Genomic DNA, 15233 nt, shown 5'->3' on the forward strand with positions numbered 1-15233 from the left:
ATCATTCTTATTTTCCCCCCAATTTAGTGCTCACCAATTCCCCATGTGTACTGTGGTTCTTGTCACTGCAGATTTCACACCGTTTCCCCACCAGACTCTTCATTTCTGAAGCTGTAGTAAAACATGCTGCTTCATCAACATTCTGCTCCGTGGTAGAAGAAAATGTGTGTCTTAATGATGAGTCAGCATTGCGCATAGGTAGTTGTATGGCAGACGTCCACGCTCCTCTTGGGGGTCGACTGGCCAGCTGGCTCTGCTCGGAGACTCCTTATTTGTTTCAGTTTTCTCTCCTTCCACGGTGTACTTTTGAAGACGGGGCCCACAATTGCAGTGTGCTCACCCGTGCAAATTTAAGAAAGCAGGTGTCCCAAACAGTAGGGCAACGATGACTCACCGCTGTTGCCATGGAAATGCAGGAGCTGATGCTCGCGCCTGGGGACCTTTTACTTCCTGTCACATCAGGCTTTGCTGTGTCCAGATTTCCTGTCTGCCTGAGAAGGGAAGATTAGAGTGCTAACAAGTTATTATTCTTTTCCATCATGGAGCACACTTTGTATAATTTCTTGCTATCTCGCAATGACTTTATCAGGACCATAACTCAATAACCCCCCAGAGTATATTTTTCATTCCACTCCAGCCCCAATCCTCCCTCCTTTTTTATTTTATTTTATCTAAGCAAGTACATGAGCATGTTTGGCAGCAGCTATGTTGTTCTGAAGAGGCCAGTCCTTTTATGAGGAATTTCATTGTTTTATTAATTGCTCTAAATCTCTGGTTGGAAACATCATGCTTTAACTGAGATTTTCCACGCTGATCTTCCCTCACAGCTCATTTAGGCTATATCTTTTGGGGTCTCTTACTAGTTCAGCTAGTGAAGGACTGCTCAGTATCTTTTGAGTTCCATGTTTGTACTAGGGCTGCACAATATATCGTTTTTTAATCGTCGGTGATATCAACTGTCGCAATATACACATCGCAAACGGCTGTGACATATCACGAAAGACACTCTGATGTTTTTGTTAGTTGAAAGAAAATATCAGAAAACTGCACTTTAAAATGTAACTGTCATTCTTTTAGTCGTTGCTTTTATATTCAATTCAATGTTCAATTTGTTCAATAAAAGAAATGTTAAAAATGATTTCCTTTCAAGTGTTTTAAATTCAACAAGCAATTTGTTGTATTTTAGCAGAATACGGAAAGCCGCAGAACTGAGTGCTATTTTTTTAATTTTTTTTTTATCCCATGTAATATCGTTATTGCAATATTCAGCAAAGTTATCGCATGACGCATATTTTACTCATATCGTGCAGCCCTAGTTTGTAATGAGGATAGTACATGTATGTGCCTGTGTAGAAATGCACACTTGGGATCCCTACAGCTGCTGCCTGGTAGCAGGAGGGTGGGTCACCTCTGTCAGCACAGGCAGGAATGCTCTGCACACTCAGCGTTTTATACAAACATGCACACAAAGAAACACAGAGTCACAGCATTAGGCGTATGTGAATCCAGTTGACATGCTCAACCTCATTTTTCATACAAAGGCTGAACTCCTCATTTAAAAAAAACGATTGCTTCATACTTAACTCACTTATAGAGTAAACCAGCAGGCACTCTGGCCTTGTTTGTGGCTTCAGTGATTAAGAACTGTGTTATGTCACATATGGAATAACATCTGTGTAAATAATTAGCAGCAGGTCTTTCTATTTTCAAGCACATCTGTGCATAGTTTGATCAAAGGTTGTTGAATTTGTAAGGCAGGTGCTTTGATTTAAAGATGTAGGGTAAAACTCGTGTACAGGATTTGTGGTTCAAGGATGGAAACTTTTCTCTTGTCAGTTTGTTTTAACTTTACAGATCCTCCTCTCAATCTTTTTGTGCCTTAAGGTGTTTCAGTTTTTCCTTTTTTTTTTTTCCTTGTTGCCTTTAATATTTGGGAACAAAGTACACATGGAAGAAAGAATGTTTTCAACTTGTGTTGCCTGCACATTCACAATATTGAAACCTAATTTCACTTTCTGTTTCTCTGTCTCCCTTTATTTCTTTACAGAAGAGGTTGACTATGCTAGCTATGGCACCAACACAATAACTCGTAAGAAGAAGGCAGTGGTCGACCTCGCAATAATGACATCAACCGCAAGAGGCCACACATCCGCATCGGCATGTCGCCAGGGCTTCCCCCCGTCTCCTCCATCATTGATGTGGATATCCTACCTGAATCTCACCGTCGCGTCCGACTGTATCGTCACGGCTCGGACAAACCCCTGGGCTTTTACATCCGAGATGGAACCAGCGTTCGCGTGACCCCACACGGGCTCGAGAAAGTCCCTGGCATCTTCATATCTCGGCTGGTGCCTGGAGGGTTGGCGGAGAGCACCGGGCTGCTGGCGGTTAATGATGAGGTGCTGGAGGTGAACGGCATTGAAGTGACTGGAAAGTCCTTAGATCAGGTAACGGATATGATGATTGCCAACAGCCACAACCTAATTGTGACTGTCAAGCCGGTGAACCAGCGCAACAATGTGGTCCGCAGCAGCAGGATCTCGGGGAGCTCAGGACAGTCGTCTGACAGCAGCGGATCGACTGGCTACCCGACTTTGTCAGTGGCCTCAGTGGGGGCGATATCCTCTGGAGCACATGGTTACCAAGACGACCTGGAGAGTGATGAAGAGACGGATATTGTCATTGAGAGCAGCCTCAAGCGGCCGTCTCAGAGGTCCAATGCTTCCCTGGCGTCCAGTGTGTCTCGCACACACCAGCAGACACCAACAACAGCTTCGGGCCCAGCGGCACCTCCAAGCCCCCCCACACGTCCTTTATCGGTGGTCTCCACTGCCTCCTTCCACTCGCAGCCTAGCCTCAACGGAGGGTCCCAGCCCCACCACCACCACCACCACCACAGCAGCAGCCTCAGCTACCAGCTCCACAGAGACCTGAACCTTCAGCCCAACCCGCACCAACAGCCCCAGCACCGTCATCACCAAGTACAGCCTCGCATCACAGCAGCAACCCAGCCCTCCGCCACAGCAACGGCAGCCTGCACAAAATCCTCAGCTCCCTGAAACGGACCCGCGACACAGTCTCGCTCTGCCCAGGGGAGGGGTGGAGGAGGACGCACCGTCATTACTCTATAATACCTATAAACAGACTAGCACACAGACAGAAACTTCCCAACTGCTCAGAGACTTAAACTGGAACACCAGGCCGGATAAATATGAGCACGAGTGTGTTTTGTCAGATACTAATTTTGTAACTTCTTTTTGTTTTTACGAAATAATTGATAATTGGAAGTTACAAGCCAAGAAACAAGGAAAATGTATTGTATATATTTCCTGTATTTTTTAAAGTTGTCTTTGTCTTGCATCAAGTGTGTGTGTGTGTGTGTGTGTGTGTGTGTGTGTGTGTGTGTGTGTGTGTGTGTGTGTGTGTGTGTGTGTGTGTGTGTGTGTGTGTGTGTGTGTGTGTGTGTGTGTGTGTGTGTGTGTGTGTGTGATAAGCATCAGAACAAATGTTTTTAGGCGAGTCCACTGTATCCTACAGTTCTGAATGTGCCTACAGCCTAATATCTTTTGCTAGTGACCACTTTTATTAAGATCATTTTTCATTCTTATTACTGGGACCAACTTGGGGTTGCTTGTGGATGTTTTTAAAGAGTAAATCTATATTTCTTATATTCTGATTAATGCTGTTTAGAGTATGATTTTTTTAATAGTTCTTTTATGCATTGATGATTGTGATCAAATCCTTGTATCTGTTCCAATAAATTATTCTAAGTCTGCAAACTAGAAATGTGACTGTTTGGTTCAGCAGTTACATTTATGGTTCCTAAAGCTTTACATTGTTAAAATTGTATAATTTAATCTGTGTTGCAGCTGTTCTGCTCTCAGAATATAATCTCTGTTGAGCACCCACTATTATTGAATTTGTGAGAATGGGCATAATGGTTTCATTTTTTAAGATTATTTTTTGGGCTTTAATGCCTTTTTAATTGATAGGACAGCTGTAGACAAGAAAGGGGGGGAGAGAGAGAGACATGCAGCAAAGGGCCACGGGTTGGAAACCATTTTGGGTCGCTGGTTAGGACTGAGCCTTGGTACATGGTGTGCACGCTCAGCAGGTGAGCTACCAGGAGGCCTGGATTCAATCAAATCAACTTCTGCCACAACATGCCCAGATAACTAGGGATCCCATCATGGACTTTAGGTTTGTTGATATTCAGAAGTGTTTCCTTTTAAAAAATGTCATTTTTAACCAGGCTAATTTGAAAGCAGCAAAAGTTGATAAGATAAGACTATTTCTTTATCTGGAATAATGCCGTTTTGGCACAGCAGTTTGGCTAGAGTCTGTGAGCACTTAACATTATTTCATGCTGTGCCAAGAGACGTCAATCTACTATGTCACTAACGCTCATTTATCATTCTTATTTTCCCCCCAATTTAGTGCTCACCAATTCCCCATGTGTACTGTGGTTCTTGTCACTGCAGATTTCACACCGTTTCCCCACCAGACTCTTCATTTCTGAAGCTGTAGTAAAACATGCTGCTTCATCAACATTCTGCTCCGTGGTAGAAGAAAATGTGTGTCTTAATGATGAGTCAGCATTGCGCATAGGTAGTTGTATGGCAGACGTCCACGCTCCTCTTGGGGGTCGACTGGCCAGCTGGCTCTGCTCGGAGACTCCTTATTTGTTTCAGTTTTCTCTCCTTCCACGGTGTACTTTTGAAGACGGGGCCCACAATTGCAGTGTGCTCACCCGTGCAAATTTAAGAAAGCAGGTGTCCCAAACAGTAGGGCAACGATGACTCACCGCTGTTGCCATGGAAATGCAGGAGCTGATGCTCGCGCCTGGGGACCTTTTACTTCCTGTCACATCAGGCTTTGCTGTGTCCAGATTTCCTGTCTGCCTGAGAAGGGAAGATTAGAGTGCTAACAAGTTATTATTCTTTTCCATCATGGAGCACACTTTGTATAATTTCTTGCTATCTCGCAATGACTTTATCAGGACCATAACTCAATAACCCCCCAGAGTATATTTTTCATTCCACTCCAGCCCCAATCCTCCCTCCTTTTTTATTTTATTTTATCTAAGCAAGTACATGAGCATGTTTGGCAGCAGCTATGTTGTTCTGAAGAGGCCAGTCCTTTTATGAGGAATTTCATTGTTTTATTAATTGCTCTAAATCTCTGGTTGGAAACATCATGCTTTAACTGAGATTTTCCACGCTGATCTTCCCTCACAGCTCATTTAGGCTATATCTTTTGGGGTCTCTTACTAGTTCAGCTAGTGAAGGACTGCTCAGTATCTTTTGAGTTCCATGTTTGTACTAGGGCTGCACAATATATCGTTTTTTAATCGTCATTGTGATATCAACTGTCGCAATATACACATCGCAAAAGGCTGTGACATATCACGAAAGACACTCTGATGTTTTTGTTAGTTGAAAGAAAATATCAGAAAACTGCACTTTAAAATGTAACTGTCATTCTTTTTTAGTCGTTGCTTTTATATTCAATTCAATGTTCAATTTGTTCAATAAAAGAAATGTTAAAAATGATTTCCTTTCAAGTGTTTTAAATTCAACAAGCAATTTGTTGTATTTTAGCAGAATACGGAAAGCCGCAGAACTGAGTGCTATTTTTTTAATTTTTTTTTTATCCCATGTAATATCGTTATTGCAATATTCAGCAAAGTTATCGCATGACGCATATTTTACTCATATCGTGCAGCCCTAGTTTGTAATGAGGATAGTACATGTATGTGCCTGTGTAGAAATGCACACTTGGGATCCCTACAGCTGCTGCCTGGTAGCAGGAGGGTGGGTCACCTCTGTCAGCACAGGCAGGAATGCTCTGCACACTCAGCGTTTTATACAAACATGCACACAAAGAAACACAGAGTCACAGCATTAGGCGTATGTGAATCCAGTTGACATGCTCAACCTCATTTTTCATACAAAGGCTGAACTCCTCATTTAAAAAAAACGATTGCTTCATACTTAACTCACTTATAGAGTAAACCAGCAGGCACTCTGGCCTTGTTTGTGGCTTCAGTGATTAAGAACTGTGTTATGTCACATATGGAATAACATCTGTGTAAATAATTAGCAGCAGGTCTTTCTATTTTCAAGCACATCTGTGCATAGTTTGATCAAAGGTTGTTGAATTTGTAAGGCAGGTGCTTTGATTTAAAGATGTAGGGTAAAACTCGTGTACAGGATTTGTGGTTCAAGGATGGAAACTTTTCTCTTGTCAGTTTGTTTTAACTTTACAGATCCTCCTCTCAATCTTTTTGTGCCTTAAGGTGTTTCAGTTTTTCCTTTTTTTTTTTTCCTTGTTGCCTTTAATATTTGGGAACAAAGTACACATGGAAGAAAGAATGTTTTCAACTTGTGTTGCCTGCACATTCACAATATTGAAACCTAATTTCACTTTCTGTTTCTCTGTCTCCCTTTATTTCTTTACAGAAGAGGTTGACTATGCTAGCTATGGCACCAACACAATAACTCGTAAGAAGAAGGCAGTGGTCGCACTTCGCAATAATGACATCAACCGCAAGAGGCCACACATCCGCATCGGCATGCCGCAGGACTTCCGGCCCGTCTCCTCCATCATTGATGTGGATATCCTACCTGAATCTCACCGCCGTGTCCGACTGTATCGTCACGGCTCGGACAAACCCCTGGGCTTTTACATCCGAGATGGAACCAGCGTTCGCGTGACCCCACACGGGCTCGAGAAAGTCCCTGGCATCTTCATATCTCGGCTGGTGCCTGGAGGGTTGGCGGAGAGCACCGGGCTGCTGGCGGTTAATGATGAGGTGCTGGAGGTGAACGGCATTGAAGTGACTGGAAAGTCCTTAGATCAGGTAACGGATATGATGATTGCCAACAGCCACAACCTAATTGTGACTGTCAAGCCGGTGAACCAGCGCAACAATGTGGTCCGCAGCAGCAGGATCTCGGGGAGCTCAGGACAGTCGTCTGACAGCAGCGGATCGACTGGCTACCCGACTTTGTCAGTGGCCTCAGTGGGGGCGATATCCTCTGGAGCACATGGTTACCAAGACGACCTGGAGAGTGATGAAGAGACGGATATTGTCATTGAGAGCAGCCTCAAGCGGCCGTCTCAGAGGTCCAATGCTTCCCTGGCGTCCAGTGTGTCTCGCACACACCAGCAGACACCAACAACAGCTTCGGGCCCAGCGGCACCTCCAAGCCCCCCCACACGTCCTTTATCGGTGGTCTCCACTGCCTCCTTCCACTCGCAGCCTAGCCTCAACGGAGGGTCCCAGCCCCACCACCACCACCACCACCACAGCAGCAGCCTCAGCTACCAGCTCCACAGAGACCTGAACCTTCAGCCCAACCCGCACCAACAGCCCCAGCACCGTCATCACCAAGTACAGCCTCCGCATCACAGCAGCAACCCAGCCCTCCGCCACAGCAACGGCAGCCTGCACAAAATCCTCAGCTCCCTGAAAACGGACCCGCGACACAGTCTCGCTCTGCCCAGGGGAGGGGTGGAGGAGGACGGCACCGTCATTACTCTATAATACCTATAAACAGACTAGCACACAGACAGAAACTTCCCAACTGCTCAGAGACTTAAACTGGAACACCAGGCCGGATAAATATGAGCACGAGTGTGTTTTGTCAGATACTAATTTTGTAACTTCTTTTTGTTTTTACGAAATAATTGATAATTGGAAGTTACAAGCCAAGAAACAAGGAAAATGTATTGTATATATTTCCTGTATTTTTTAAAGTTGTCTTTGTCTTGCATCAATGTTTTTGTGTGTGTGTGTGTGTGTGTGTGTGTGTGTGTGTGTGTGTGTTTTTTTTTTTTTTTGTGTTTGTGTGTGTGTGTGTGTGTGTGTGTGTGTGTGTGTGTGTGTGTGTGTGTGTGTGTGATAAGCATCAGAACAAATGTTTTAGGTGAGTCCACTGTATCCTACAGTTCTGAATGTGCCTACAGCCTAATATCTTTTGCTAGTGACCACTTTTATTAAGATCATTTTTCATTCTTATTACTGGGACCAACTTGGGGTTGCTTGTGGATGTTTTTAAAGAGTAAATCTATATTTCTTATATTCTGATTAATGCTGTTTAGAGTATGATTTTTTTAATAGTTCTTTTATGCATTGATGATTGTGATCAAATCCTTGTATCTGTTCCAATAAATTATTCTAAGTCTGCAAACTAGAAATGTGACTGTTTGGTTCAGCAGTTACATTTATGGTTCCTAAAGCTTTACATTGTTAAAATTGTATAATTTAATCTGTGTTGCAGCTGTTCTGCTCTCAGAATATAATCTCTGTTGAGCACCCACTATTATTGAATTTGTGAGAATGGGCATAATGGTTTCATTTTTTTTAAGATTATTTTTTGGGCTTTAATGCCTTTTTAATTGATAGGACAGCTGTAGACAAGAAAGGGGAGGGAGAGAGAGAGACATGCAGCAAAGGGCCACGGGTTGGAATCCAATTTGGGTCGCTGCGGTAAGGACTGAGCCTTGGTACATGGTGTGCACGCTCAGCAGGTGAGCTACCAGGAGGCCCCATAATTGTTTAATTTTGAAGATGCAACTATTTGTTTAGTTTTTTACCATTTTAAAAAATAAAAGTCATAAGGTTGAAAGTTACCTGAAATGTTACACTTACCGATGAAAGTTTGTATGATTTAATTTGTCTTAGATTAACCTAATTTTAAATCCTTAATATCATCACTTAGTCACTTATTTGTGGGTGCAGAAATTAACTATAATTTGATTTGTTTCATCAAACCTTTGCAGCAAAGGAACGCTTTGTCTACTAAGTGTACAGTAGATACAGGTTTATTTAAAATACAAAGACAATGTGACATCCCGAGATATTTCCTGGTCAGCTTGACTGACACTTAAAACTATAAAACAACCGAAAACATCAAGTTTTGGTTTTCAGCCCCTCAGAAAGAAAAGTCAAAAGCTTTTCACCAGAGTCACTGCTAACAGTCAACAAAGCAAATGATCCCCGCATAGGCTGACGTGAGCTTAGAATTATAAGGTTCTATCTCCACTTTTGGTCGAAATTGAGTTTTTGACATAATCTGATCCATTAGGTGTTTATTAATGCCTGTGTGGTGTTGTTTTTGTAAAAAAAATATTTTGTTAGTTATTAATAGTATATTATACTACATACAGTTTTGCCAGCTGGGATGTAAAAACTTTGATGCTCAATATCTCAGAACAACCCTAAACGGAGATAGAACCTTATAATTCTAAGCTCACGCAATGTCTTCACCAACAGCAGCATCTGTAGATGAGGAATGCATAATCACAAAACATTTCGTAAGGGGTGTGACTGCCTTCTGGGAGCATTAATGTTCTGCAGCTACAGTAAATCGTGAAGATATTTTAACCTCAGTGCCTACAGCAAACTAAGTAAAACTACACTGATTACTGATGATGACTATTCAAAGATACTGAATAATTAAGAGCACTTTAACCTCATTCCCGGAATGTAAATCCTGTAATGCAGTTTATTGCAACAAGTCCATGCTTGTTAGAGTAGTCAGGTTGGGTAGGATACACAGGTAAAGTTTCATCACAAAATAATTTGCTCTAGACGTCACTTTTTCAGATACAACCAGTCTTTATCATCATCCAGTATATTCAAACATGGACATGCAGCTGCTTTGTCCTATAGGTCAGAGGCCCTCCAGCAGCAGCAAACTCCTTTCACCTCTCTGCTAATTAATGTTGGTCTGCTGTGTTTACTCGAGATGCCACACTGCTCAAACAAATAATGGATCATTGACACCCAACTGGTTTCCTTTGGCTGTAGTCTGCACCACCAATCGGCAGCAGATTTGAGTGTATTGGCTGACACCAAATCCTGGATGATCTTTGCTATCAGTGTATTTAAACACTTGACTTTCAATCATGGGGAAACCTGCATATGAAGTATAAAAGTTAATATCAGCAGAAGACATGCACATGCAGTAGCTCATTGTAGATTTTAATAGTTTTAGCACTAATGTGTGAAAGAGCTATGCTCCCCACATGTGACACAGATGCTCAGCTGGCCATTTGGAGGTCCAAGTGTAGACTGATTAAAGCTGACAAAGTATTGTTAGTTTAATTTAAATAAAATTATATATATATATAAAATTATATAATATAATTATATATATATATAATATATAAAATTATATATAAGGAAATTCGAGATTTAAAGTGCAAAAATAATCATGGCATTGGTGACATTAAAGTAATCCCTACTTTATATTAAGGGGGAGACATTGCTGCATTTTCTTTCCACATAAACTGATTTGGCAGCTTATCAATTCTATTAGATAGTTAATATGTTGAAAGGTGTGGTAAACCTTTTTAACCAATGCCATAGCTAATGCCTCTGATTTAGACCTGTGCAGACCACTAAAGTCAATTGCCATACAGTAATTCTGGCTTCCATCTGCTGGCCGAAATTGCAATTACACTGCATGTCATGAAATGTCAATGACCAATGGCAATGAACATCAACAGTGTCACACTACTGACATCTACATTTTATATAATTGAATCAGATCGAGGCTTTGGTGTCGGAGCATCTGGTAAGGATGCCCCTGGGCGCCTCCATAGGGAGATGTTCCAGGCACGTCCAGCTGGGAGGAGGCCTCGGGGAAGACCCAGGACTAGGTGGAGGGATTATATCTCCAACCTGGCCTGGGAACGCCTCGTGATCCCCCAGTCGGAGTTAATGTGGCTCGGGAAAGGGAAGTTTGGGGTCCCCTGTTGGAGCTGCTGCCCCCGCGACCCGACCCCGGATAAGCGGACGAAGATGGATGGATGGATGGAGATCTAGCATTTTTTTTTGTGATACATCGCAATTGTAGATTTATATCACAGTGTGATTATCGTTCTGTGTTGGATGTTCTTTAGGGTTTAGAGATGTTTGCTTTGACGTCAATTATACATGTAACGTTTCCGAATATTTAAAGTAAAGTGGGATAAAACTGCTTTGACCCTTGTGAGCCACCATCCGCTGCAAAAAGCACGTGATCCAGTCAGTTGACAAGGCGAAACAAAACACGGCAGTAGCTAGATCAGAAAGAAGACAGGCGATATGGACCATCATCGGGTTGACAGGGTGGGCCTGCTGTCTCCCCTGGAGGAGTCCAGCGCTGAGATAAGCAGAGACAGCGGCATCGTCTCCCAAAGTGCGAGCAGTTTGTCCATGGTGAGCGAAATCCTCAGCAGCGGTACCGTGTCGCAGAGCCCCAGCTTTGGCGCAGCAGCTAATGTTATCTCTCAAAGCCCGAGCCTCAACGAAGCAGCAGACCCCGAGATACCCGAGCAGCACTACCCAGAGCAGGACGACGAACTCCTGAGACACACCGCCCTCAGCTACTCCTCCTACATCAAGGCGACAGCTGGAGAAGAGGTTTGTGTTCATGGCTTTTACACAAGAGAGCACACTAAGTTGAAAAGCACTGCACGTACTAACTAGCTGAGTTAACGTTAGCTCTTTGTTGATGAAGTAGTGTAGCACACACTAGTAGCTATAACTGCAATGTAACGTTACTTGGCTAATAAATGGCTTCAGGTAACGAGCAAAGCAGTTATTGCATGGATGTATTATAAGAAAAGTAATTGACCAGCGGCTGGAAGTGAAGTGGTTGCTAAGCGACACGGAAGTAGTGAAATGATTGGTTTGCCTTCAGTGGTTCGGGTGTCATATACACTGTCTATGGTCATTTGATGGGAGTTCTTCTAGCTAGCTAGCTAATACATCCATGGGACAAAGTCATTGTTTTATATTAAGTAAGTCTTGGCTATCGACACCTTAGTCAAAACTGTTAAGTCCCAAGTCAGTCCGAGTCCTAAAGTTTGTATTTTTGACTCCTTAACTAGCTAGTCATTCTGCTTTCTTCGCCTAATGTACGTAGCTAGCTATGACATTTAAAAATGTTAGCACCATGAAGCGGCTTTTAAAGGGGTACTCTATGAAGTTCAGTATTACTCTGTGAAAACAGTTGTTTAATGCCTTCTGTAGCTCTGGAGGGAAATAACCCAGATGATAACAATCAGTTTATAACAATGTAAACACCAAAAAGAGTCTTTAGCATAAAAAGACAGATGTCTAGCTATATTTGTAGGAACTATGTTTTCTTATGATGGTCGACTGACCAAAATTGCTGTCACTCCTGAGTAGACGTTAACTGGAAATGCATGATACCAGGCAATTTATAAAGAAGCTGAGCTAGCTAGCTGGGTATGTAGGAAGACAAAGGCCCCTGTGTTTTGGTCCTGTTGTCTTTGCTCACTCAATTTAAAGGCATCTTATTAATTCCAGCTGTGACTGGTGTGTGGGACTAATTTAAAAGTGCACAGAAACGGTGTGCAGTTTTACAGACTTTTATTTTAATGATTTCTCATCTAGATTCTGTGCTTGGACAAGAGCTTGGAAGAAATGCTGACAAGAGTAGATGAGTTTGTTGGAATGCTGGATATGGTAAGCAAAGTCAGGCTATGACATCATATAATCTTATGAACTGTATCTCATTTTGATTAAAATAAAATGATTTGTTTCTCACATCCTTTTGTGTTTTTCCTCTAGATTCGTAATGATACCTCCCAGATAGTGAATGAAAACCTACCTCAAATCCAGCAGAAGTCGGATGAAATGAGACAAATATACAGAAGAATTGATAAGTTAGAGGTGAGTGATCATTTTAACTTTGCAAGATTGAATACTAGTAGAGTAATTCTCTTTAAATAATACTACAAAAATATGTATTCATTAGGTGTTAATATGGTGTGTTGTGTTTTTGTAATGCACACTTGATCAAGGATTCTGAAATGAATGTAGCATGAAACCTATGATGTAAACAGGATTTATGTGCAGTGTTTTTAGTCAAAATAAACTAAGCAAAATATCCTCTTTACAAGAGAAGAACCTCTGAGAGATATTAGGAACAAGGTAATCGTAATTGGTTGATCAGTTTTATTCCAATAATGGAAGTAAACACTGGTCTAGGAGTGCAGTATGTTTTTAAATCCCACTGCACCAAGTAACTAATGAGGATACAATCCAGAACATACAGCTATGGTTTTCATACAGAGTTGGTTTTAGTAACTTTTCCGTTCCTCAACTGAAGGGCTGGCTTTGTTAAATTCATACAAACATTTTTTTTATATTATTTAAAATGTGTTTTTAAGTTCACTCATCCACCTCCTATTTTTTAAAAGATCCAATTTAAGTTAAACCATTTAAAGATTGTTAAGGATTAATTTAGGAAATGCCTGCATGGGCTTGTGAAAATGTTTTTTTATGTAACTGCGATGTTTAAAGGTTCCATGACATGGTGCTCTTTGGATGCTTTTATATAGGCCTCAGTGGTCCCCTAATACTGTATCTGAAGTCTCTTTCCCAAAATTCAGCCTTGGTGCAGAATTACAGCCACTAGAGCCAATCCCACAATGAGCTTTCCTTAGGATGTGCCATTTCTGTGTCTGTAGCTATTGAGGAGGAGAGAGGGGGGGGGGCAAGGTGGAGAGTGGGGGTGTGGCCTTGACCAACTGTCACTTTGCTCGTTCAAAGCAGAAAAAGGGGATGTAACATTACTCCTTGACCTCCATAAGGAGCAAGATTCCAGATCGGCCCATCTGAGCTTTCATTTTCTCAAAGCCAGAGCAGGATACCCAGGGGTCGGTTTACACCTATCGCCATTTCTAGCCACTGGGGGACCATGGCAGGCTGGGGGAATGCATATTAATGTTAAAAAACCTCATGAAGTGAAATTTTCATGTCATGGGACCTTTTAATTGTCTTGAATGAAGTTTGTCTCAAACAGTGTTGCACAGAATCTCAATTTTATCAGATTTTTGCTATATTACGGTATTCTGGTGTGACTGCAGGCCTTTGTAAAGCTGGTGGGAGCCAACGTCAACGCGATGGAAGAGCAGGTCACACAGGCAGAGGGAGAACTAGGAACACTACCAGGTGCTTTCAAGAAGATCCTCCGCACAATGAGTGTCCCAGGCTTCTTAAATGTGAGAGTGCCTTCATATACATGTGGATTTGTAGTTTTACATTGTCAATTTGTTTTTTCAGTACCCATGCATTTTATGTGTTTCTATATTTACAACCATGAAATAACCAGTAATCTATGGTGTGAAACATTTGTGCCGCTGAGTTGAACAGAGACCCTTTTCCAATAAACATTTAAAATCCAGCACAACAATTGTTGTAATTGCTATTGGATAATTAGGATTCATTTTGTGTCGGTTCACTCACAGAAACCGGCCAGCCCAAGAAGACCAGCGCCAAGTCAGCGTCAAGAGATCCCCAGTGTGTTCCGGACAGACGATTATTTCACATCACAGCCAGAGCAGTGACATGCTAGAACATTTAACACATCACTTGGTTCTAACCTCAGAGGCCTGTTGGGTGAATCTGTAGAGACTTTTACTGCCATCCATTACAAGAGGATCTATTGGTGCAGCGGCCTCAACAAAGCAATAGTAGCCTTTCTGAACAAGTCACTGGAAGTCAAGTGCGGGAAGACATTCTGCATTTTTGAGTGTCTTTTTCCTGGCAACATGCACTGAACTGTAGCAAAATGATTTTAAAAGTGCCTAAATGGGTCTTATCTCTGTCAGTTTTGTTTTCACTATTTGTGAAGAAAACAATGTCAGATGTTGGATTTTTGTCAGGAGAACAAAGTCATCCAGCTTGCCAATAGGACACTGTAAACATGGTACAATAGCAGGAGCTGTAAAGATCTTAAGTGTATTACATAAAGAATTAACCCAGCTTTTTTAACAATTACATTCCTGTTACTGGTGTTTGTAAAGACCTGCACGCTGTTATGAATTAATCTGTATTTCTAATGTCTCATCACTCGCCACGAGCAATAGAGATCTTTTATCCAGATATCCAGTTAAGCATTTAATGTCTTCCATTTCAAAATATTAGCTTTATTGCTAGCCTGAGTTACTGGCTATAGATAATAGTTTCCTCATTGATGTGGGGCTACATTGTTGATGGCACCTTTTTAATAAAAGCACACTATAGATGAGTTCATAGTTGATGAAAGTTTGGGCCAGGGGTGGAGCTGTAATTGAGTTTTGTAACAATAACTGGAGGTGACCCTTACCCATTCAACAAGGTTTAATCAATAATGGTTACAGGTTAATGTATTATTTGATTCATTATTTGCCAAAATAGTTATTAATAAAGGTCTTCCATTTACAGG

The 15233-nt window shown here is 41.8% G+C and overlaps 2 protein-coding genes across 3 annotated transcripts in view; both read left to right on the top strand.

Annotated features, from left to right (window-relative positions):
* pard6gb (par-6 family cell polarity regulator gamma b) overlaps positions 1-7776 on the top strand; it is a 36796-nt gene extending 29020 nt beyond the window's left edge. For both annotated transcript variants that reach the window (XM_039820992.1, XM_039820993.1), the window contains exon 3: positions 6462-7776. In XM_039820992.1, coding sequence (XP_039676926.1) covers positions 6462-7549 — 1088 coding nt within the window. In that variant the 3' untranslated portion in view covers positions 7550-7776. The remainder of the gene's footprint in view (positions 1-6461) is intronic.
* A 3132-nt stretch (positions 7777-10908) lies between these two features.
* Positions 10909-15229, top strand: bloc1s4 (biogenesis of lysosomal organelles complex-1, subunit 4, cappuccino). The gene is made up of 5 exons (XM_039821198.1): positions 10909-11416; positions 12416-12487; positions 12593-12694; positions 13894-14028; positions 14275-15229. Exons 1-5 carry the CDS (start codon positions 11099-11101, stop codon positions 14371-14373), a joined length of 726 nt encoding a protein of 241 aa, XP_039677132.1. The 5' UTR covers positions 10909-11098; the 3' UTR covers positions 14374-15229.
* The last annotated feature ends 4 nt before the right edge of the window (positions 15230-15233 follow it).

Source organism: Perca fluviatilis, chromosome 13 (assembly GCF_010015445.1).
Source record: "Perca fluviatilis chromosome 13, GENO_Pfluv_1.0, whole genome shotgun sequence".
Classification (NCBI taxonomy): Eukaryota; Metazoa; Chordata; class Actinopteri; order Perciformes; family Percidae; genus Perca; species Perca fluviatilis.